The 21,867-nt window shown below is 46.9% G+C and overlaps 1 protein-coding gene and 1 long non-coding RNA gene across 10 annotated transcripts in view; one reads left to right on the top strand and one right to left on the bottom strand.

The window, feature by feature from the left end:
* LOC309381042 (sodium channel protein type 5 subunit alpha-like) overlaps positions 1 to 11,904 on the bottom strand; it is a 215,660-nt gene extending 203,756 nt beyond the window's left edge. For all 9 annotated transcript variants that reach the window (XM_081931409.1, XM_081931407.1, XM_081931408.1 and 6 more), the window contains exons 1-2: positions 11,568 to 11,904; positions 9,687 to 9,807 (exon numbers count right to left, since the gene is read on the bottom strand). In XM_081931409.1, the coding sequence (XP_081787535.1) occupies positions 9,687 to 9,807; positions 11,568 to 11,834 (388 nt within the window). In that variant the 5' untranslated portion in view covers positions 11,835 to 11,904. The remainder of the gene's footprint in view (positions 1 to 9,686; positions 9,808 to 11,567) is intronic.
* Positions 1 to 21,867, top strand: part of LOC309353405 — a 157,457-nt gene that overhangs the window by 110,724 nt on the left and 24,866 nt on the right. The gene's annotated exons all lie outside the window — the stretch shown is intronic.

The following is a 21,867-nucleotide window of genomic DNA, read 5'->3' on the forward strand; positions in this document are numbered from 1 at the left end:
CCCTCTATAGGACCTCAGCAAGAGCTGGCACAGTCTAGGGGACAGAATAGCGATCTGGGGTTGGAGAAATCCAGGTTCAAGTCCCATTTTTGGCCACTGAGCCAATTGCGGCCTCTCAGCCGAATCAACCTCGCAGGGTTGTTGTTATGATATCGTGTGGGAGGGATTGTGTATGCTGCCCTCAATCTCCTGGAGGAAACAGAAATATTAAAATGCAATAACTGCTAAATAATCAATCGTACACTCTCCCTGCTGCTAGAAATGTAATTCTGATTCCCCCCTCCTGCTCCCCAGAGTTTAAAATAACAGTGTATGGGTGGGGATGGTACCCACATAATCAGATTAAAAAATACTGAGAGGGAGACGTACACGTGAAATGGGGAAAGAGGGGGCCCCACAGAGATGGGATTGTGAAGTAGCCAAGCTAAGCCTCTCTTAAAATAAATTTTAAAAGGGCCCACGATGAATGGTAGCACAGGTGCAATGGTGCAAAGTCAGCATTAAAAAAAAAGAGAGAGAGGCTCCGTTAAAGAAGAGAATTGGAAATGCCTGGGAAAAGAGATGTTGCAAGCTGTTTGCAAAGACCACGCGAAGGGAAGCTTGCTGAACAAGATTTGCTTACACAAATGCTGGGAACCAAACAATCGTCTCATCAGAGTACATGGGGCTCTGTAGGGTGTTATAAGCAAATGTGACAGCTCCCTGCCCCAAGGAGGTTACAATCTATCTTTAGAAAGGGAGGGAAGCAAGACAATGAGAGATCGAGGCAAGAAAATGCTGCTTAATATTTAAACACCTAGGGTTTGTCCTAGCTGGAGATGAGGACTAAGGGAGTGAAATCTAAGATTTCGTGGAAGAGGGGGAGGGACAGAGAGGTGGTATCGTGTAGCTCAGCCACCAACAACTAGGGGTGCTTCAGATTTGGGCCACCTCTGCCATCAGCCCCAGCTTGCACAGCCGTCCTGGATAGGACTGGTGGGAGCTGTAATCCAAAACATGTGGAAGGCAGCAGGTTGGCAATAGCTGATGTAGCTATTCTGGGGGAAGTTCAAGGCATAAGGACCATCACAGGAGAAGCGGAGAGGGAGGAGACCTTCAAATAGCTCAAGGACCATACAGAAGGCTGATGGCCGAAGAATTGATGCTTTTGAATTATGGTGCTGGAGGAGACTCTTGAGAGTCCCATGGACTGCAAGAAGATCAAACCTCTCCATTCCGAAGGAAATCAGCCCTGAGTGCTCACTGGAAGGACAGATCCTGAAGCTGAGGCTCCAATACTTTGGCCACCTCATGAGAAGAGAAGACTCCCTGGAAAAGACCCTGATGTTGGGAAAGATGGAGGGCACAAGGAGAAGGGGACGGCAGAGGACGAGATGGTTGGACAGTGTTCTCAAAGCTACCAGCATGAGTTTGACTAAACTGCGGGAGGGAGTGGAAGACAGGAGTGCCTGGCGTGCTCTGGTCCATGGGGTCACGAAGAGTTGGACACGAGTAAACGACTAAACAACAACAACAACAAAGTATAGGTGGAGGAACAAGGGAACCACACAGTGATACATCCCAATAATTGGTGGCATATCCCAGGATGTCCAGCACTCAGATTCATTACCAGAGGCAGATCATCAAAAGAAATGCCAGCCTGCTGGACATGTCTTCAATCTTCTCCTAAAGTCCGTGACTTCAATGAGGCTACAGGGGACTGTTGTCTGACATCAACTTGTAGCATGCCCTACAACCAAGTAGCATAAACCTTTAAGCAGGATCTCCATTTCTCTTATGGGAGGGAAGGGACAGTTTCTCCACATCTACTGCCACCACCAAAATAAAAAAATCAGCTCGGTTGCTAACTACCCCGGTTACTCCCGCATGAAAACTTAAGAAACTAGTAATTGGACTCGAGGGGCTAGTCATCCAAAGACTGATTCAAAAACATTTTCCACTACTGGGACCTGTTCCTCCTGATGAATGACTGCAGAGAATCGCAGATGGCAAGCCTCATTTTCTGCTGTTATTACCTGATGAACATAAACACTACCCAGCGGTACCTCCTCCCAAGTAAGCCAATTATAATGATATTCTGACTATAATAATAAATTATTATTATTATTATTATTATTATTATTATTATTATTATTATTATTTCCCCACAGGTAGAAACAGGAATGGGGGGGAGGGAGATATGTCTTAAAAGTTGAGAGCCATCACTGCTGTTCACAATGGTTGGGAGTTGCAGGACCAAACAACTGGAGGGCACCAGGTTGGGGAAGGATGGTGTAGAGTGGCTCATTCCAAAATATGGGCCACCATTAGGAAATTAGTTCTGATGGTGGCCCATATTTTGGAATGAGCCACTCTACACCATCCTTCCCCAACCTGGTGCCCTCCAGTTGTTTGGTCCTGCAACAACATTCTGTAATGGTAAGGATTTGCTGAACTAACAATCTGAATTGGAATACAAAAAAGGGAGGTATGAGGAGGTCCGGGAAATAAGTTAAAGGAAAATAAGTAATGAAAATTCTGTGTATTTTTAATTATTTTTATTTTTGTATTTTTGTTATTTTTTTCTTTTTATTTTCATTGTATTATTATTATTGAAAATTTTAATAAATATTCTAAAAAAAAAAAAGGAAATTAGTTCTGGCTGGGGTTATGCAGGACACTGTCCCAACCAGGATCCATGTCTGCAAATAGCATGTCTGAACCCTGCTGCGCACAGAGCCTGGGGCTTCTGTGCCTCTAAATCATGGGTAGGCAAACTAAGGCCATGCCAGGGGCCGGATCCAGCCCAATCGCCTTCTAAATCCAGTCCACGGATGGTCCAGGAATCAGCGTGTTTTTACATGAGTAGAATGTGTGCTTTTATTTAAAATGCATCTCTGGGTTATTTGTGGGGCATGGGAATTCGTTCATTTCCCCCCAAAAAATAATATAGTGTGGCCCCCCACAAGGTCTGAGGGACACTGGACCGGCCCCCTGCTGAAAAGGTTTGCTGACCCCTGCTCTAAATACAGGGTAGGAGAACCTTAAGCCCAGGGGATAAAGGTGACCTTCCAGGCCTCTCTGTCCACCCCTTGGAACTCTCGCTAGGCCCCTCCCCTGGCCACACCCCCTCTTGCCAAGCCACGCCCATTGCAAGGCCTGGCATACAAAGAGAAAAGATCTGCAATTTCTGAAATTCCCCCTCTTGCACAACGGCACTGCTACAGTAAGTGCACGTGCGTGCTGTGGTGTCCAGGAGAACCTTTCAAGGTATTATCCCCATGTGAAGAGAAATGGAGGGTATGGAGGGCTGAAGTTCTGGGATAGTGGGCTGCCAAAGGGTGAGGGCAGAAACAGGGTTTTAACTTTAATTTTGTAGCTGCTCCACCCTTCAGCACAGCCACGAAAGGCGGAGGGACCCTGTCCTCTGTTGCATCTGCTGCCCTAAATGCATGTCAGCCATCAGCTTTCAGCCAACCTCTGGCATTAAGGGAGCAACACTTTCTGAGATAGAGCACCTTTGGGCAAACATTCACTCCAGAAAGTGGCAGCTGCGTGGAATCTCTTCTCTCCAAAGCCAAACTAACCACTAGGCCTATTCCAGAGTGGATTGTCTAGAATAACACAGATGCCAAGCTTTAGTTTCAAAATACTTATCCCCAAACAAAATTCAAACTCTGAAAAACTTCAGAAGCGGTCTCCAAAGGAGGGCAGGGGAATAATCAAGCCCAAATCTGGGCACAGGTGGAAGTGTACAATGTGGGCATGGTCTTGGGGGGACTAGTTCAACTTTCTAAAATCCCAATTTCTTTTTAAAAAGTGGGTTTCTAGTCCTTATGATTGTGAATACCAGCCAGAAAGCGTGCAGGCAATGTCTAGTAATATTTGAGAACTCAGAGGAGCTTCTGAATCAAGAGCGGCAATAGCTACTCTGTTTATATCTGTTGTAAACCACTTTAGACAGCAGCATTTGCAGAAAGGGGGGGTACATTTGACTTGAAAAAGATTTCCATTAGCCAGACGGGCTGAAGCTAAAACATAGCTCCTTGCTGCTCTCTATGATTAGCATAATTTATTCTGCTAAACAGTAAAAACATTGGTGTGGAAAAGGCACCCCCAAACATGGCCCTCCAGATGTTTTTGGGACTACAATTCCCATCATCCCTGACCGCTGGTCCTGTTAGCTAGGGATGATGGGAGTTGTAGTCCCCGAAACATCTGGAGGGCCGAGTCTGGGGATGCCTGGTGTAGAATAAGAGTAATACTTTGGGGAAGAATTTACAATTACCACGTGGCCCTTTCAGGACACTCACCTGAGTGGTAGCCAAAAATGTCCCCAAATGTCAGTTATACCACTTACAATTTCTTTCTGTAAACCACAACAAAACCCAGGACATAAAATATCTTAAAACCCAGGACATAAAGCATCTCAAGAAATCACATTGGGTATAAATAAGTCATTCAATGAAACCTGATCCAGGCAGCAGAAATAAGCGCAAAACAGAGTTTTAATCCAGACTGAGACTGAGACCGATAAGTCTACTGATGTTTGTCATTGGTGCACATTTTTGTCCCAGGCTATACTATGAATTTAGGAAAAAATATGCCACGGAGTTCTTAAAACAAATATTGATCCAGGAATGCAAGACCTAAGCACACATTGATTTGTTCTGAGATATTTTACTACCCTGAGAAGCACCAGAATTTGGTTTGGGGCAGTAAAATGCCCCCCAAACCATTTGTGTACATAATAAATAAATAAATGTTGAGTTAAGAAGGTTCAACAGGTTGCAGGTTCAGTCTGACTTGCTACAGCTCTTCAGTTTGTTTTACATGACACGCCACCCAGCCCAGGGCCCCAGATTTCCCCTTGTATCTCTTGAAATATAAGGCAGAGTCATTAAATACACATTTATCCTGCACGCGCTCCATCTTTTGCTAGAGCATCAAAGGCAGTGGAAGCGGAAAGCATGCTTTGCTGAGTCATGAGTGACATGCATTTTAATAATCTGTTTAAAGCAGCCCATAATGCAAGCACTTTGTTGAATTAGAGCCATCAACCCTGTGCTTTCGCATACAGATCTGTGCATATATATTACGGTTAGGCTGCAGAGGACGGCTAGGTAGCTAAGCTTCTCTTGGATAAATATATGCTCCCGAAAGTGTCTGAGCTTTCAAGATGAACAGAGCAACTACATTCGATCCTTGCTATAAAAAACCACCCACACTTACTTTTTTTTAATTAAAAAAAAATCAAAAATCAAAACAGTGCATTCACTCCAAAATGTACTTAGGAAATAGAAGAGACTGAAAATGCCGGGCCGTCAAATGTGGATAAAGAATGACATTTGCCTTGCCTTACATTCTGAGCTTGATTGCACTGACAGCATCCGTAGAGCAAAAAAGCAGCCGCCCCAAGGACTCCCAGGAAATGTCATGAGGTGTATTTGTCTTGTGGCCAATGAATATGGTTGGAAGCAAGAAATCTGACCCTCGGCCCCAGCAGTGCAGAGCAACTTCAAAAACGCCAAATAAAAATCGCCGCTTCGGCTCTCCAAGAGGAAAAACCACAAGTTATTCCCCCAGGTTTGACTTCCTGCGCCCAATGTCACAGAATCATAGAAGCACCAGGTCGAAAGGGACCCGGGGGTCATCCAGTCTGACCCGCTGCAATGGCAGGAATCGGAACTAAAGAACCCCGGACAGATGGCCGGCCACCCAACTTGCAATGAAGAAGAGGCTGCCACAGTCCAAGGCACTGTGCTCTCCTGGCACGGAAAAGTACCACAGGCCCTCTTGATGTCTCTGGTTCTACAGGGTTTAATTTTCATTGGAGGGACAAGTTTGGGGGGGGGGGAGTGACCATACAGTCCCTTCTTGTGCATCCTGCTCACAGAAAAGAAACAGATGCAGCACAGCTGGACGCCCAGTGCCACAGCGAGGTCAGAAAAGCCTCTTTCTTGTAGAAGATCATTTGACAAGAGACCTTTGTCATTGTGTTCGACGTTGGCACTGCTGAAACACGACCAAGGCTTGCTTCTTTGATTCTAGGTGAAGGACCATAGTGGAGAATTTGCCATATGTGCAGAAGAGAGAGTTTTTGGATTTGATACCCCGCTTTAACACTACCCTAAGGAGTCTCATAATGTTCTCCTTTCCCTTCCTCCCCCACAACAAACACTCTGTGAGGTGAGTGGGGCTGAGAGACTTCAGAGAAGTGTGACTGGCCCAAGGTCACCCAGCAGCTGCATGTGGAGGAGCGGAGATGCGAACCCGGTTCCCCAGAAGGTCTCAGGTTCAATCTCTCGGCATTTCTTGGCAGAGTCAGGCAAGTCAAAGCCAGATGCAACCAACCCTTTTGGACTTCTTGCTTCACCTGCTGTCATGGCGCTGTCAGGCAAAGGAATATCCAGAACGAGGAATTAATTATTTGTTGTCACTTCCCCACAGGTCCACATGCACAGCCTCCTAACACAGTTCTTGAGCAGCAGCCCTACTTTTGCTGCCTGTTAAAAAGTCTTGTGGAACTCGGAAAAATTGACAAAACAATCTCGTGATGTGCCATGCAGCTGTAGGCAGGGCCTCCTGTTTAAAATGGACTTGGGGGAAAATCCTACTAAATGTGAACAAGTCCAGGAGATATCCTAAAGTATTTTTGTTCTGTGAACCACCCTGAGACCTCCAGGTATAGGGTGGTATATAAATTCAATAAATAATAATAATAATAAAAAGTGCATTTGGGAAAAGGCATGTCCTTCAGTCCTGCCTCTCTCAGCTACTCCTGATAAGGCAGTTGCTGCAGAAAAGAGGCTCTGTCCTTGACCCCACCTGAGCTGCGTGCAAGCAGGCGAAAACTGCATCTGCATGTAACGGGCTTCCGTTCCTCCATCTCCAATACTCTTCTGGCCCTGGGCATAGCTGTCAACTTACAGATTTGAAAATAAGGGACCAGCAGCCTCGAAAATAAGGGATCAGCAGCCAAAATAAGGGATTTTAGTCAACCAGCAGCCAAACGAAGCCTTAAGCGGTGGTTCCTACAGCTCAGCAACCCGGCAAAGGGGACGCAGCAAGGAAAACCACCGTCACCTCTCCGCTGGGAAGCGCTGAGCAAATAATAATAAATAATAATAATTTATTATTTGTACCCCGCCCATCTGGCTGGGTTTCCCCAGCCACTCTGGGCGGCTTCCAACAGAAATGAAAAATACACTAAAATGTCACATATTAAAAACTTCCCTGAACAGGGCTGCCTTTAGATGTCTTCTGAATGTCAAGTAGTTGTCCATCGCCTTGACATCCGGTGGGAGGGCATTCCACAGGGCGGGCGCCACCACCGAGAAGGCCCTCTGCCTGGTTCCCTGCAACTTGGCCTCTCGCAGGGAGGGAACCGCCAGAAGGCCCTCGGAGCTGGACCTCAGTGTCCGGGCAGAACGATGGGGGAGGAGACGCTCCTTCAGATATACTGGACCGAGGCCATTTAGGGCTTTAAAGGTCAGCACCAACACTTTGAATTGTGCTCGGAAACGTACTGGGAGCCAATGTAGGTCTTTCAAGACCGGTGTTATATGGTCTCGGCGGCCGCTCCCAGTCACCAGTCTAGCTGCCGCATTCTGGATAAGTTGTAGTTTCCGGGTCACCTTCAAAGGTAGCCCCACGTAGAGCGCATTGCAGTAGTCCAAGCGGGAGATAACCAGAGCATGTACCACTCTGGCAAGACAGTCCGCAGGCAGATAGGGTCTCAGCCTACGTACCAGATGGAGCTGGTAAACAGCTGCCCTGGATACAGATTTGGCAAAGGCGAGTCCCCAGGCAACGCGGCCGATTTGATCGGCACAAGGCATGCAAGCTCCACCCCCCCAGTCGTTCTTGGACTCCTTATTGGGTGAGCAACACAGCCAAGCAACACAGTTGGAGCCTCCCTCCTCCCTGGCCGGCAGGGAGGGAGGGAGAGGAGCTGCTTCCTTTGAAACCCAGGAGATTTAAAGGACATCATCAATAAGGGACAGCAGCGGGACACGGCGCTGGGATAAGGGACTTTCCCGCCAAATAAGGGACGGTTGACAGCTATGGCCCTGGGAGACAGGGAAGCAGGAGAGGTCGGGCAGGAGGGAGGAGGAGGTATGGAAGCCCTTGACTTTGCACCTCCTCCTGCCTCTGACTCACATCCTCTGGCTGTTTCAGGCTCCCCCAGATTCCCTTTTCCAGGTCAGAGTCCAAGCCCCACTTCTCCTGGTGCCCACCCCTGACCCTCTGCTAAACTGGCATCTGCAATATGAGTCTTGGCCACCCACAGAATGGGCACTGAGCAGAGCAGCAAGAACCGATAGCTTTCTTCTCCGATGGGCTACAGCAAGAAGCCTGGGTGCCTTAATATTAAACCGGGTGGGGGCGTGGGATAAATAAAAAGAGTGTTGGATAGGAGTCAAATGTCTTGCTGGGCGGAGAGGTTCCCGTAACAGTTCCTTCCCCCCACACCCTCTTTGAGAAAGCATCCTCTGTTTTGCCATCTTCGCCACGGGACGCTCCTTGCAGATGGCCCTCTAAGCCCAGCAAGGTTTGACATTCCTCTAATTGGAAGGAGCGCAGCTGAAGGTAAAATAAAGTGACTCTGAAAAGCTTTGGCCTCATCAGAAAAGCCACCTGCTTGGAGGCCTGAAAGCCTTCCATCGGATCTTTAAGTGAACTTCATGCAGAGAGACGGGGAGGAGGCTGACAGAGGGGATCACTAGCAGGTCAAGGGGAGCCAAGGCAGCCAGAAAAGGGGAGCCAGAGGAGGGAAGGATGACAGCAGGGCAAACAGATAATCCATACAGGGCAGGGGGAAGGAGCCCCCAGAACGTGTTCCAGTTTTACAGCTCTCTGAAATAACAGCAGGAGCATGTGCCCCCTGAGCATGCACAGAGAGTTTTCTCTTTGCCACTGTATGCCATCTTCAGTGGTAAACAATGAGTCTGATATCTTGGGACTAGGACACCTGAGCCTCCAGGACAAAGGATGAAGCCTCTGCCCGCCACGAGTTCCAGCACTCCATGCTGGCAAATAAACAAGGAGAAATGGCCACAGAATTCAGCTTTCCAATAAAAAATAAACATCTTAAGTGTTGTTTTTAATAAACAAAACAAACGGGTTTCTATCCCTCGTGAGTGCAAGTTTAAGACAATGACTTCAGGTATCCCAAGCATCAGAGGAGCGGTTGAACAACATTCACAGTGCTGTGATTTCCCTTTTTCTCCTGCATAGCCACAAAACCAAGGAAAACCAGAATGAATTATGCAAAGTCTGAGAAAGTATGCAAAGGTGTTCAATTTGTATCATGTATAATTCAGCTTGTTTTGATGCAGGATTTATATAGAAATATATTGGTGCAAGTGCACACACAGCATTTGACACTGTGTTCCCCCAGCTGGTGCCTTAAGAATATTTTAGGTTACAGTTCCTATCAGTCCCAGCCAACATGACTAGTGGTCAGGTATAATGACATCCATTTGGGGAAGGCTGGTTCAAGATTTGCAGATTTTGCTTCATTTTCCTGTGATGTATATTACTACCCTGCTCCCCACAAATACCGATCTCTAAATCCTAATTTCAGTTGGTTCCAACCCTCACGTATATATCGATGAATAGGAGCGACATGCTCAGAATGCGATCACATGTCATGTGTTTTCCACCATGCAGAGGTCTGATGGAGACACCCCAATCAAAAGGATATGAATGTACCAAAATTTTAATTGCTGCTCTTCTGATTCGATGAAAAGGAGTAAGTATATACAAGGCAGGAGTGGCACTAAATCGAAAGATTGTCTTCCCTTTGTTCAGTACTATAAATGTCTGGAAAACAAAAGAGAGAGTGAAAGAACGTTTAGGGTCTGCATTATACGCTCACGTGATAGGACCCTCCAGAAACCAAAGGCTATTGTATTTCCTACTCATAAAGTACATGCCAAACGATCACACCACCATTCCTCTTTGAAAACGAAGAGATAAAGGCATTGTTGCCCAGGCAAAAGAATTAAGCTCAATAGTCCAGGCTGCTCTTCTTGGAGTACAATGCATAATAGCCAGGGGGAGCATGCATGTACAAAAATATCTGTGCCTCATTGCCACTTTAACAACACATATGTAGAGCAAGGTCAAGTCTACCCACTGCTACAGAGTGCAAAATATCATGCGGTGTTCCACATGTAAAATAGCAGACTCTACATGGATTTCTTTTCAAAAAGGCCAGGCTCACCATCTTCTATGAAATTGCCTCCATTGTGTAACACCTATTTGCACAGTCCTATTTGCACCATAATGGGACGCGGGTGGCGCTGTGGGTTAAAGCCTCAGCGCCTAGGACTTGCCGATCGAAAGGTCGGCGGTTCGAATCCCCGTGGCGGGGTGCGCTCCCGTTGCTCGGTCCCAGCACCTGCCAACCTAGCAGTTCGAAAGCACCTCCGGGTGCAAGTAGATAAATAGGGACCGCTTACCAGCGGGAAGGTAAACGGCGTTCCGTGTGCTGCGCTGGCTTGCCAGATGCAGCTTGTCACGCTGGCCACGTGACCCGGACGTGTCTGCGGACAGCGCTGGCTCCCGGCCTCTAGAGTGAGATGAGCGCACAACCCTAGAGTCTGTCAAGACTGGCCCGTACAAGCAGGGGTACCTTTACCTTTATTTGCACCCTATTTTTAAACCTACCACTTGTTTGGGACACTCATTCTCAACTGCAATGGTCTATTTCCACTCCAGGAGTAGGGGAAAAAACTGATTTGCTGTCGCCTACCTTCCATGCATTAGGATCTGGACGGACAATTCCGCAAACCCCCTAAATGCACCATTCTGTATATTTTGGCATACATGCTTCAGTAGCATTGCCAACACTCCCCACTACTCCCTGCAGGGCTCCTCTGAATTTAAAAGCAGAGTTGCAAGTACAAATCCAGCAGGTTCTTCCATCATTGCTACGTCTGCATGCCTAGAAAAAAATGCCTAGAAAAATCTCTGGAATCTCTGCTCTCACCCAGTTTTTAATAGCACGTTAACTAAATGCATTGCCCTTCTCCAGTAATATGATCGATTAAGTGAAATGCTACATTCACATGCCCCTAGTTCAGAGGAGGCAGGATTCTGGCACCGTTTTTAGTATTAACGCTACTCTCCCCCTTCCCTTCCCAGTCACCAGATTTCACTTAAAAAGAAGATAGTGAATTTGAAGCATTTGTGGAACCGGATAGATGAGACAAAATATACAGGCACTATCCTTCTCATTCTTTGCTGGTGAGACATTAGACTGCTCTGTGTTTTACTTTTGCCTCCCCCCATATATATATATATATATATATATATATATATATATATATATATATATTTTCTGCGGATGCCCACAGCTCCAGACTCAACCCCGGTCATCCGTTTTCCAAAAATTAAACTCTGGGAGTTTCAAACTCCTAATTCTTGCATCCTTAAACAAAGGAGGAATTATTTCCATTGGGGAAAGAGGTGGGGCAGGGAGGGAGAAGAGGGGAAATCCACGCCTTCCCCACTACCTCCCGCTCTCGCTCTCCCCCTCCGCCATCTTTAACAACAAGCGCAGAGCGGGTGGGAATGACCTTGTGATCGCTGTAGAAAGGGTCAATATCCTCCAAAGGTTCCCCAATGAGCTCCGACGGAGGAGAGCCGTAGATGTCGGGCAACTTCTTGCAGGCCTGCAAGTCAAACTGAGGCCGCAGAATCTCCTCGTCGCCCAACTGTTCCCTGTATTCCTGCTTGGCGCTCCTTGCGATCTTCTCCGCGATTCGCTTCTCGATCGCAGCCAGGGATTCGGGCGTGAAGCGGTGGAAGCTGTTAGAACCCAGTGGCAACAAGAAGTCGGCCATCTTTTCATCCTGATACTTCTTTGTACTGGCCTTTACTCCTAAAAGTAAAAAAAGAAAAAAACAGAAAAAAAACCTGAAAAGAAAAGAGAAGAAAAAGGGCAATATTAGGCAGGTAAACAAGAAATGGCAAACAATTTAGCAAAGGTGGCTTGGTAACAGGCTCTTGAGCTGTTGGGACAACACCTAGGCAGGAAGGCTGTGTGTGCAGCTAGGGGGATTGTTAGGTTGTGGGTGAACATATCAGACGACACAGCGATTCTTCAAACAGCTCTTGTTTATTCACAGGCCAGAACAGAACTGAACTGAAGGGTTCAGTCAGCCTGCTTATATAGAGCTCCAGTACAACGTAACTGTAACAATTTCCTAAAACTATCCAATCACTGAACGTCACTTTCGATCCCTTATTTGCATAACTATCTACAGTATCCCCCTGCTGGCCCAGGGTGAGAACTTCAGTACATAACAGGGATGGTACTGGCCAGAGTGCCAGGATAGAACCTGGGAGAATCTCTCTTAAAGCCATCAAAGTTGGTGGCCATCACTGCCTGCTCCATGACTGCAGTCATGGGATTTTTGTCTATCACATGACGGTATATGTTTTGACTCCACAGAGTGGGAAGTGACAGAGACAGGATATTTGTGTTACTGTGTTCCGTGAAGTGGGACTATTGTCCTTTGTTTTTCTCTTTGCTGTCTGATGCTAGAGAGAGAGAGGGAGCCATGTTGCAGTGCTCTGTGTGTGTTTATATGTAAATGAAGTAGATTAGCCAAAATGCTGAGTTGCTGAGGTCTGTTACGCAACTGCAAAGACTCTGTGTGCTGGTGTTTGTTGGCATTGGTCGCTGTGATGTTGGGGCAGAAGAAAGCTTTTGAAGCTCACGAATGATTGACCAGGCCTGAAAGAACCTTCTTCACCAGCGAAGGTCTGTTATAGAATCACACAACTGGAGAACTGGAAGAGCCCCTGCATGGGAAATCCAGTCTAACCCCCCACAATGCAGGAATACCTGCACTGGGGTAAACGGGTGCATTGCCCCACCAATCTCGGTCTGCCTTCAACCACCCCAACTGCCTAGCTTCATACTTACAACCAGCCTGGGGTGGCACTAAATGTCACCTTCCTTCTACTTACTGTCAGTGTTGTCCCATTGTAGAACTCAGCAGGGAGAAGGATAGGGTCAAAACTAGAATTGGCTGTGCCTAGAATGAGTTGTCTCCTTCATGGATCCCTGCCTTGTCATGGCGAAGGGGCTTGAATAACTCAGAGAAGCTATGAGCTATGCTGTGCAGGGCCACCCAAGACGGACAAGTCATAGTGGAGAGTTTTGACCAAACGTGATCCACCTGGAGCAGGAACCGGCAAGCCACTCCAGTATCCCCGCCAAGAAAACTCCATGGACAAAATGAGTTTGGCCAAGCTGCGGGAGGCAGTGGAATACAGGAGTGCCCGGCGTGCTCTGGTCTATGGGGTCACAAAGAGTCAGACACGACTAAACGACAACAACAAGAAGAAGAATGAGCTGTGGTTGCGCTTGCCATTGGCTCTGGCTCCACCCAGTGTTGGCCTCCTGCCATACACCCTACTGGTTCCCAGTGGCAGCCAGCCACCCCTGTCCTTCACACATCTCATGGTGACATTCCCTGTAAAAACTAGATATATGGACACACACTGGAGTCTCTGCATTCTTCTAAGAGAGTTGCTAGATTGTGCCTGGAAGGCCTTGTGGTGGCAGGACTGCGGTCCCTGCTGTTTAGCGAGCAGTTCCTAGATAATTCACGGCCGTTATTCTTCGCAACACCCGCAAGTTTGTCAGCAAACAAAGCTTCAACTGATCCCAGCATGACAAAGGGAGTATTTATTGACTCAATTTATGTGAATGGAGCATCCCTTCACATTGCCAATTCTCCCCGTTCCAACTTTGTTTTACGACGGACTCATTACATTGTTATTGATCGCAGGCACATCGCAGGGAAACAACTTCCATACCCATCCCCTTAAAATAAAATAAGAAGAAGAAGCACTTTGCCTTGCTGCCAAATTCAACACAGTGTAGGAATACAATGAGTTGCACGTAGGCCTGGACTTAAAACAAGATGCCACCCTTTTCAGTTAAACCTAGCCTGTATTTCACTTCACAGTTGACCTCGTCTTCACTAGGAGGAGGAAACTACAAAACAAAGAGACAACTAAAAGGGGGGATGTGATGGAGCCAATCCTTGCTGGTGGTGGGACAACAATGAGTGGTCAGAGGGAGAAGACTGGAAAGATGAAGTGTCGGAAGCTGGAGGGTAACAGGGCTTAGTGAGCTGGGAGAGTCTGTGGCAGAGAGGAGTCCAGAATTAGAGGCAGCAGCTGAAGCAAGAGAACAGGAGGAAACAGGCTGATGAAGTCACGGGTTTCTGCCCCTCCTGCTGCAACAAGCCTCCCTCCCAGACACAGAAGAGGCATGAAAAGGGCAAGGCAGAGGTTGGTTGTATGCCGGCACAGTCTCTGATTGCTTGGAAGAAGCTTGGAAGACGGCTGTGAGGAGGTGGGGACTTTCAGTCTCAGCAACCGATTTCCAGGGAGGAAGACCACTGGGAATTAGCTGCTGTGCTCGTTAAGCCTGACACTGGAGAGGGTGTTTTTGCTAATAAGACTTCAGCTCCGGCATGCTCCAGTGACAGCCAGTTGCTGGAAAGCACAGGAGGGGAGAAGGCCCTGAATCCTGATTGCGGGCTTCCCACAAGCATTTGATTGGCCACTGTGAGAACAGGGTGCTGGACTAGATGGGCCATTGGCCTGATCCAGCAGGGCTCTTCTTATGTTCTTGCAAGATCATGGCATCCCCAAAGGATCCTGGGAGCCATCATTTGCTAGGGGTGTTGGGAATTGTAACTCTGCAAGGACTGAACTACAGTTCCCATGGTTCTTTTGGGAAGGTACGAGCTCCAAATTGAAGGAGTGGATGTGATGGAGACCACTATCTTGAAAGGAACAGAAGGATAACTGCATGCAATCTGAAAAAAACGGAGGTGGGATGATTGCCCCTGTGTCCTCCCCAAAAGGGCACTACTACTATGGAATCTGGTTCCTTCTCGTCTATCTAAAATAGTTATATTCCCCCCTTCAACTCTGTTTACAAAGAGGTTGACAACAAGGTTAAAACAGCCAATTCACAGCAAAAGGAAAATAATACTGAAATGTCAATAAGGCCAACAGTCAAAGAATAAGAAAGAAAAATAGGGGAGGGGGGAATTATTTGCTGGCTCAAAAAGAAAGCAAAAATGGCTGCCGTGAAAGCACAGGCCTTGACAACAAAGCAACACAAAATTGCTAAATTCAATATCTAGTTTGGTATCCGTATTTTTATTATTATTGTATTTTATTATTATTATTTATGTGAGAGCCTCTCTAGCAGTCTTTGACAGAAGGGCACCCTACACGTTTATAGAACAGGGGGCCAAGCAAAAGCTTTGGAGAACAATCCTGCTTTTATCTGATGGCTACAAGACTGGAGGCAGGCAAGAGAAAGATGGCCCTGGGGAGAGGGTTCTGCAATGGGGAGAGAGGGGGCAACAAAAAAGGCTCCATCTCGGGACACCCACCCACTTCATGCCAGAAAGCCGAGGCACCCAGAGAAGGTCGTACAGCAAAGGATCTTACACGTTGTGGTTCCCGAAGGGTGTGGCAGGAAAGAATGGCGAGAAATTCAATGACAATCAAACTCACTGACTTCGCATACATACTTAAAGTACATATGCGAGAGGCTCATTTATAATTATATTTTGGGAACGATTCGTGTTCCTATATAGCTGCATCGTTTTATACTTTCTGGATGTCCCGTGATCATATTATAAAGCATGCGTGTTCTATGTCATAAATCAAGCGCTGCTAGGAGCTGTTTCCCAATGTATTTTTTATACAGTGGTACCTCGGGTTAAGTACTTAATTCGTTCCGGAGATCCGTTCTTAACCTGAAACTGTTCTTAACCTAAAGCACCACTTTAGCTAATGGGGCCTCCTGCTGCTGCTGCGCCGCCGGACCACAATTTCTGTTCTCATCCTGAAGCAAAGTTCTTAACCTGAAGCACTATTTCTGGGTTTGCGGAGTCTGTAACCTGAAGCTTATGTAACCTGAAGCGTATGTAACCCAAGGTACCACTGTAAATGAAAAAAAAAAATGGTGTGGCACGAACAAGTTATTAATCTTAAAGTGTGGCCCAGATAATTTTTTTTGAGAGCCACTGTCTTACAGGGTGAGCAAGACCATATGGGAGCCAAAAGTCTGTGGGATGCTTTGGTCCCAAGTTGTAGGGCGGTGTGTGGGTGTGCTTTAAGCCAACGCCAACCCTTCCAGTTGAGGCCAGAAGTCAGAAAATCCAGTGAAGTTTCTTTTTTTAAAAAATAAAATGGCGAGTAGAGAGGATGATGAATATTGATGTAAATTAATGATGGAGGTTGCCAATGTTTACTTATTTATCCCATGTCTGAAGGGAAATCAGTCCAGTGAATATGATATGTATCTGCTGTGGTTGTAAAGTGATGGGGACATGTACTAGGAAGTGTGGGATAGCCATCAATTGACAAGAAGTAGGATCTGAACCAAAGGATTTGAATTACAAGAAAGGAGAAACTTTAGGTGGTGTTCAGTGGTGGATTAGACGACCTTGGAAGGTGATAGACTTCCCTTCCTTGGAAGTTTTTAAACAGAGGCTGGATGACCATCTGTCAGGGATTATTTAGCTGCCATTCCTGCCTTGGGGTCTCCTCCAACTCTACAATTCTATGATATTAACACCTGCATAAACAAATCAGGATAAATAATCTGTATTGGCTGCTCCATACCTTCTGCAAGCAAAACAGAATGCATTCTCAATAAAGAGCCTGCACGGTACAAACTTTCTGTAACAAATCATGGTGAATGCACAATAAAGAGGTTCTCTGGAAAAGACCTTAAAACTACTCACACTGGCAGGAAAAGGGCCAGGCATCATTCGTGCAATTCACAACCACATGAATAGCTTTTCTGCAGCAAACAGCAGGCCCACGGGGACCCCATCTGGGTCAGGACCTCAGCAAGGGGTGTGGAGCGGCATGGACCCTTTGCTGCCACTGCAATCCCAATGAGGATTGCTTCCAATTTGAATTGGGGAGGAAAGGTCCCATTCGTGTCAATGAAAGCTCTTCTCCCAATGCCAAAATAGCAGGTGTCCAGTCTGAACTGGGACCCCAGTGCGAGGGGGTGGGGAAGCCTTCTCCCATGCTGGGGTCCTATCGACTTTCACAAAAAGCTATTCTTGTAAGTGTTAATTGCACAAAGGGCATCTCACCTAGTTTTTGGCCTGGCGTGCCTTCTTTTCCCCAAATCCCTGCCCTGCCAACCCGTCTAAGAACGTAACCTCGCATCCCCAATGAACCTCTGCTCTAAATTAACAGCTCACACCATCCACTAAGGAACAGAACATGCACAAACAAATATCCCTGTAAGTCTTACGTGACTTATAATAACAACAACCAAGTCTCAGACCTCTGTGAGCCAGTCTGCTTACCATCTCCTCCTGAAATGCTTTTCTAGCAAGGGGGCGGGTTGTGCTGCCTGAGAACTGAGCAGGAAACAATAGACTATAATTGGGTAACCTGTACTCTTTCACCTTGGATAAAGGGCCCATCTACCTTAAAAAACAAACCCTGCATTAGGGAAGTTGTTATGTACTGAGTTGAATAGGATCCAAAATGCCACAGTCTGATTGGTCCTAGAATAATAGGATCCAAAATGCAGCAGTCTGATTGGTCCTAGAACAATAGGATTCAGAATGCAGCAGTCTGATTGGTCCTAGAACAATGCAGCAGTATGATTGGTCCTAGAACAATGCAGCAGTATGATTGGTCCGCAGGAGCCACCCAATCCAGCTCCAGGTGGAAGTGAATCCACAACCTGATTGGCCTACAGGAGAATCCCAGAATTAGCCAATCACATGCAGCCCACTGTGTAAACAATGTATATAAAGCAGGTATTGTGGGGGAACTTCCATTCCTCCTCACCTCTATGAGCTGAATAAAGAGCATGAAATCCACTCTCAACTCCAAGTATATTTCAGAAGTGATTAGTCATTTTATTTTTAAAAAATAAAGGGTTGTTTTTAAAGGTGTTGTCTTCATAGTGCATGGATTTTTGTAAGTTTGATCCCCATTGAAAAAGCCCTCACTGAATCCCACCATATTGGATAATTATCGCCCAGTTTCCCTGGGCCATTATTGCATTCAAACCAACAATTCATGTTTTGCCAGGCAGGCACATGAAGGGGCTGAGGTTCACAGAGCTTTCACGTAAAAATTGCTAGAGAGCAGTGGCGTAGCGTGGGGAGTGCAGGGGGGGTCGGCCGCACCGGGCGCAATATCTGGGGGTTAGGGGTAGGGGGCGCAAATCCACGGGTTAGCGGGCGCAAGTTACTTGCCTTGCCCCGGGTGCTGACAACCCACGCTACGCCACTGCTAGAGAGAATTCCATGATCTCACTTCCTTGGCAGGAAGCTGTAACACTACATACTTCCCCCCTTCCTGGGCAGCCTCCTCTTTCTTCATCACGCTTCCAAGCTGACCACACATGGAACAAGCTGGTTTTCTCCTCCTATGGAGGCTAAGACCCGAACCAACGGATTCAGGTTACAAGAAAGGAGATTCCAACTAAACATCAGGAAGAACTTTCTGACTGCAAGTACTGTTTGACAGTGGAACAGACTCCCATAAAGGTTTTTAAGCAGAGGTTGGATGGTCATCTGTCATTGATGCTTTAGTTGAGATTCCTGCATCGCAAGGGGTTGGACCTCAGGGTCCCCTTCAACTCTACAATTCTAATGTGAAGAAGAGGAGGAGGAGTTTGGATTTGATATCACGCTTTATCACTGCCCGAAGGAGTCTCAAAGCGGCTAACATTCTCCTTTCCCTTCCTCCCCCACTTTAAACTGCTTTAAAATGCTTCTCAATACAGGCATTGTATTGCTGAGCCATGAGACCTCTGGGTAAAGGTAAAGGGGCCCCTGACCATTAGGTCCAGTCGTGGCCGACTCTGGGGTTGTGGCACTCATCTCACTTTACTGGGTGAGGGAGCCGGCGTACAGCTTCCAGGTTCATGTGGCCAGCATGACTAAGCCGCTTCTGGCAAACCAGAGCAGCGCACAGAAACGCCATTTACTTTCCCGCTGGAGCGGTACCTATTTATCTACTTGCACTTTGATGTGCTTTCGAACTGCTAGGTTGGCAGGAGCTGGGACCGAACAACAGGAGCTCACCCCGTTGCAGGGATTCGAACCACCACCCTTCTGATCAGCAAGTCCTAGGCTCTGTGGTTTAACCCACAGCGCCACCTGTGTCTGGGTATAGGGCAGTATATAAATCCAATCAATCAATCAATGTATGTTGGCTTCAATAGATTTTGGCACCTTTGCGAATTTCTCTTGCGTTTTCCCATCCAACAGTAAATGCAACCACACAGAAGAGGACAGCCATCAGGACTTGCCATCCACTCAGCTCTGGCCCAAATGCACATCTGCATTTCATGGGCATTTCACCAGTCAATGGATATTTCTCTAAGCTACAGCATTAATGCATACATCAACCACTCTGTCTGGCAGACATTTGTCGGTAATGTAAAATTTCGATCCAACATGGCCAGGTCTATATTTCTACACTAATGAATAAAGACAACTGATGATAATATCTGCCACTGTTGGCAAGTGTTTGCAATTCAATCAATAGTTTTCTAAGAACTTCCTCTTCTCTTTCCTTACCCGGTCAGTTTTCCACTTTTCCCCCAAAGAACCAAGAGCTGAGAAATCTGGCCAAACAAGACATTTCTGGTAGTCCAGCAACTTTCGGAGCACTGCAAGTTCCCCACCCCGTCCTTAAAGATAGTGCTTAGTTTTATACTTGCCTCTCACCTACCCTTAAAAATGACCCCCTGCGTACAGAAATCCAAGCTCATAGGTTCAATGGTAGAGCACATGAATTGCCTAGTAAAGGTTCTGGGTTCAATCTCTAGCACCTAGCAGTTAAAAGAAACAGGAGATTATGTGAAAGACATAGGAGCATGGGACACTATCTACCATAAGCACCTATTGGGTAGTGCCTGTGACATCACTAATCACACACCATCCTAGTGACAAAGGAAGCTGCCTTATACGGAACAACACCATTGGTCCACCTGGTGGACCATCTACACTATCTACACTAACTAGCTTTGACTCTACAGGAAAGGTGGCTAACCTGCAGCTCTCCACTTGTTTGTGGATTCCACTGCCAGTGTAGCCAACTGGATGATAGGAATTGTAGTCTAGCAACATGCAGAGCACACGTAAGCCACCTCTGCCCTGTAGTGTTTTCAGGTAGAAGTCTTTCCCAGTTTTATCTGGAGATCCCAGGGATCGAACCTGCGACCTTCCGCAGGCGAAGCTTGGGCTCTACCATTGAGCTACAGAGCAGGCCTTACAGCAGGCATGGCCAAACTGGCCCTCCAACTGTTTTGGGACTACAACTCCCATCATCCCTAGCTAACAGGACCAGTGGTCAGGGATTATGGGAATTGTAGTCCCAAAACAGCTGGAGGGCCAAGTTTGGCCATGCCTGACCACCAGCCAAAGAAAACAATGCTGAGCTAGATGGACAAATAGCCTGGCCAGGTAGAAGGAGGCATGCTGGGTTAGGACTCTGTGTCACTCTGCTTTCATGTATATTTTAGCCTTCCACATTTGATACAGTCACCTGCGCAAGCAGATAATGCAATTTTCAAAAAGTTGACCCAAATAGTGGTGAGCATCACTTTGCTACTGTTCTCTGCGGTTGCACATCTTGTTCCCCATTCCAAAAAAACACAGGCAGCAGCATACAGCTGAATCATTGTTGCCCAGTTGCTTGGGGAACATGTTCCCCCACCAGAAGCACAGACAAATGTATAAATTAATGACGATCTGAATCACTCTTGCCGGCTGCAGAACGCATGTGCAGCCAGCTTAATTGTGAAACAGCTTGCATAATTAAACCACTGAGCTTTTGGGTTTCCTGGATCAGAAAACAATATTCACAAACCCGCTTGGGATACCGATCTTCAATATCGGATATGTTGGGTTCGCTTTGGGAGTGGAAGGTTGTGGGTATTCGCATCATCCCTGCCATGACTCCTGTCTAGGGCTGTTTGAGCCATTTCCCTTTACCTGGATGAGCTTCCTGAAACCTTGGGGAAGGACCATTGGTAGAGCACCTGCTTTGAATGCAGAAGGTTTCAGGTTCAACCTCCCAGCATCTTTTGGCAGGGCTGGGAAAGAGACCTGTCTGAAACCCAGGAGAGCTGCGGCCAGTTAGTGTAGACCAGTGTTTCCCAAACTTAGGTCTCTGTTTTTGGACTACAACTCCCATCACCCCTAGCTAGCAAGACCAATGGTCAGGGATGATGGGAATTGTAGTCTGAAAACAGCTGTAGACCCAAGTTTGGGAGACACTAGTATAGACAATACAGAGGTGGAGGGACCAATGGTCTGACTCGATATGGCAACTTCATATCTCTCTCTCTCTCTCTCTCTCTCTCTCTCTCTCTCTCTCTCACACACACACACACACACACACACACACACCATGATCTGCTTTGCACCAACAGAATCAAATGTATCATCAGCCCAAAACGCTCATTTGGTTGTACTCCTGTGCCAGGGCCCTCCAGATGTTATTGGACTACAACTCACATCATCCCTGACCATACCAGCTGGGGCTTATGGGAGTTGGGAGTCCAGCAACATCTGGAGGGCCACATGTTTCTCACCCCTGACCTACATATTCAGCACCTTAGCCAGCAACAACCCCACAACACTCCCCCCAATAGATTGGCCTGATAATGACCCTCTGGGTGCGGGTGGCGCAGTGGGTTAAACCACAGAGCCTAGGACTTGCCGATCAGAAGGTCGGTGGTTTGAATCCCCACGATGGGGTGAGCTCCCGTTGCTCAGTCCCTGCTCCTGCCAACCTAGCAGTTTGAAAGCACGTCAAAGTGCAAGTAGATAAATA

Source organism: Podarcis melisellensis, assembly GCF_964234715.1.
Source record: "Podarcis melisellensis genome assembly, chromosome: 12".
Taxonomy (NCBI): domain Eukaryota; kingdom Metazoa; phylum Chordata; class Lepidosauria; order Squamata; family Lacertidae; genus Podarcis; species Podarcis melisellensis.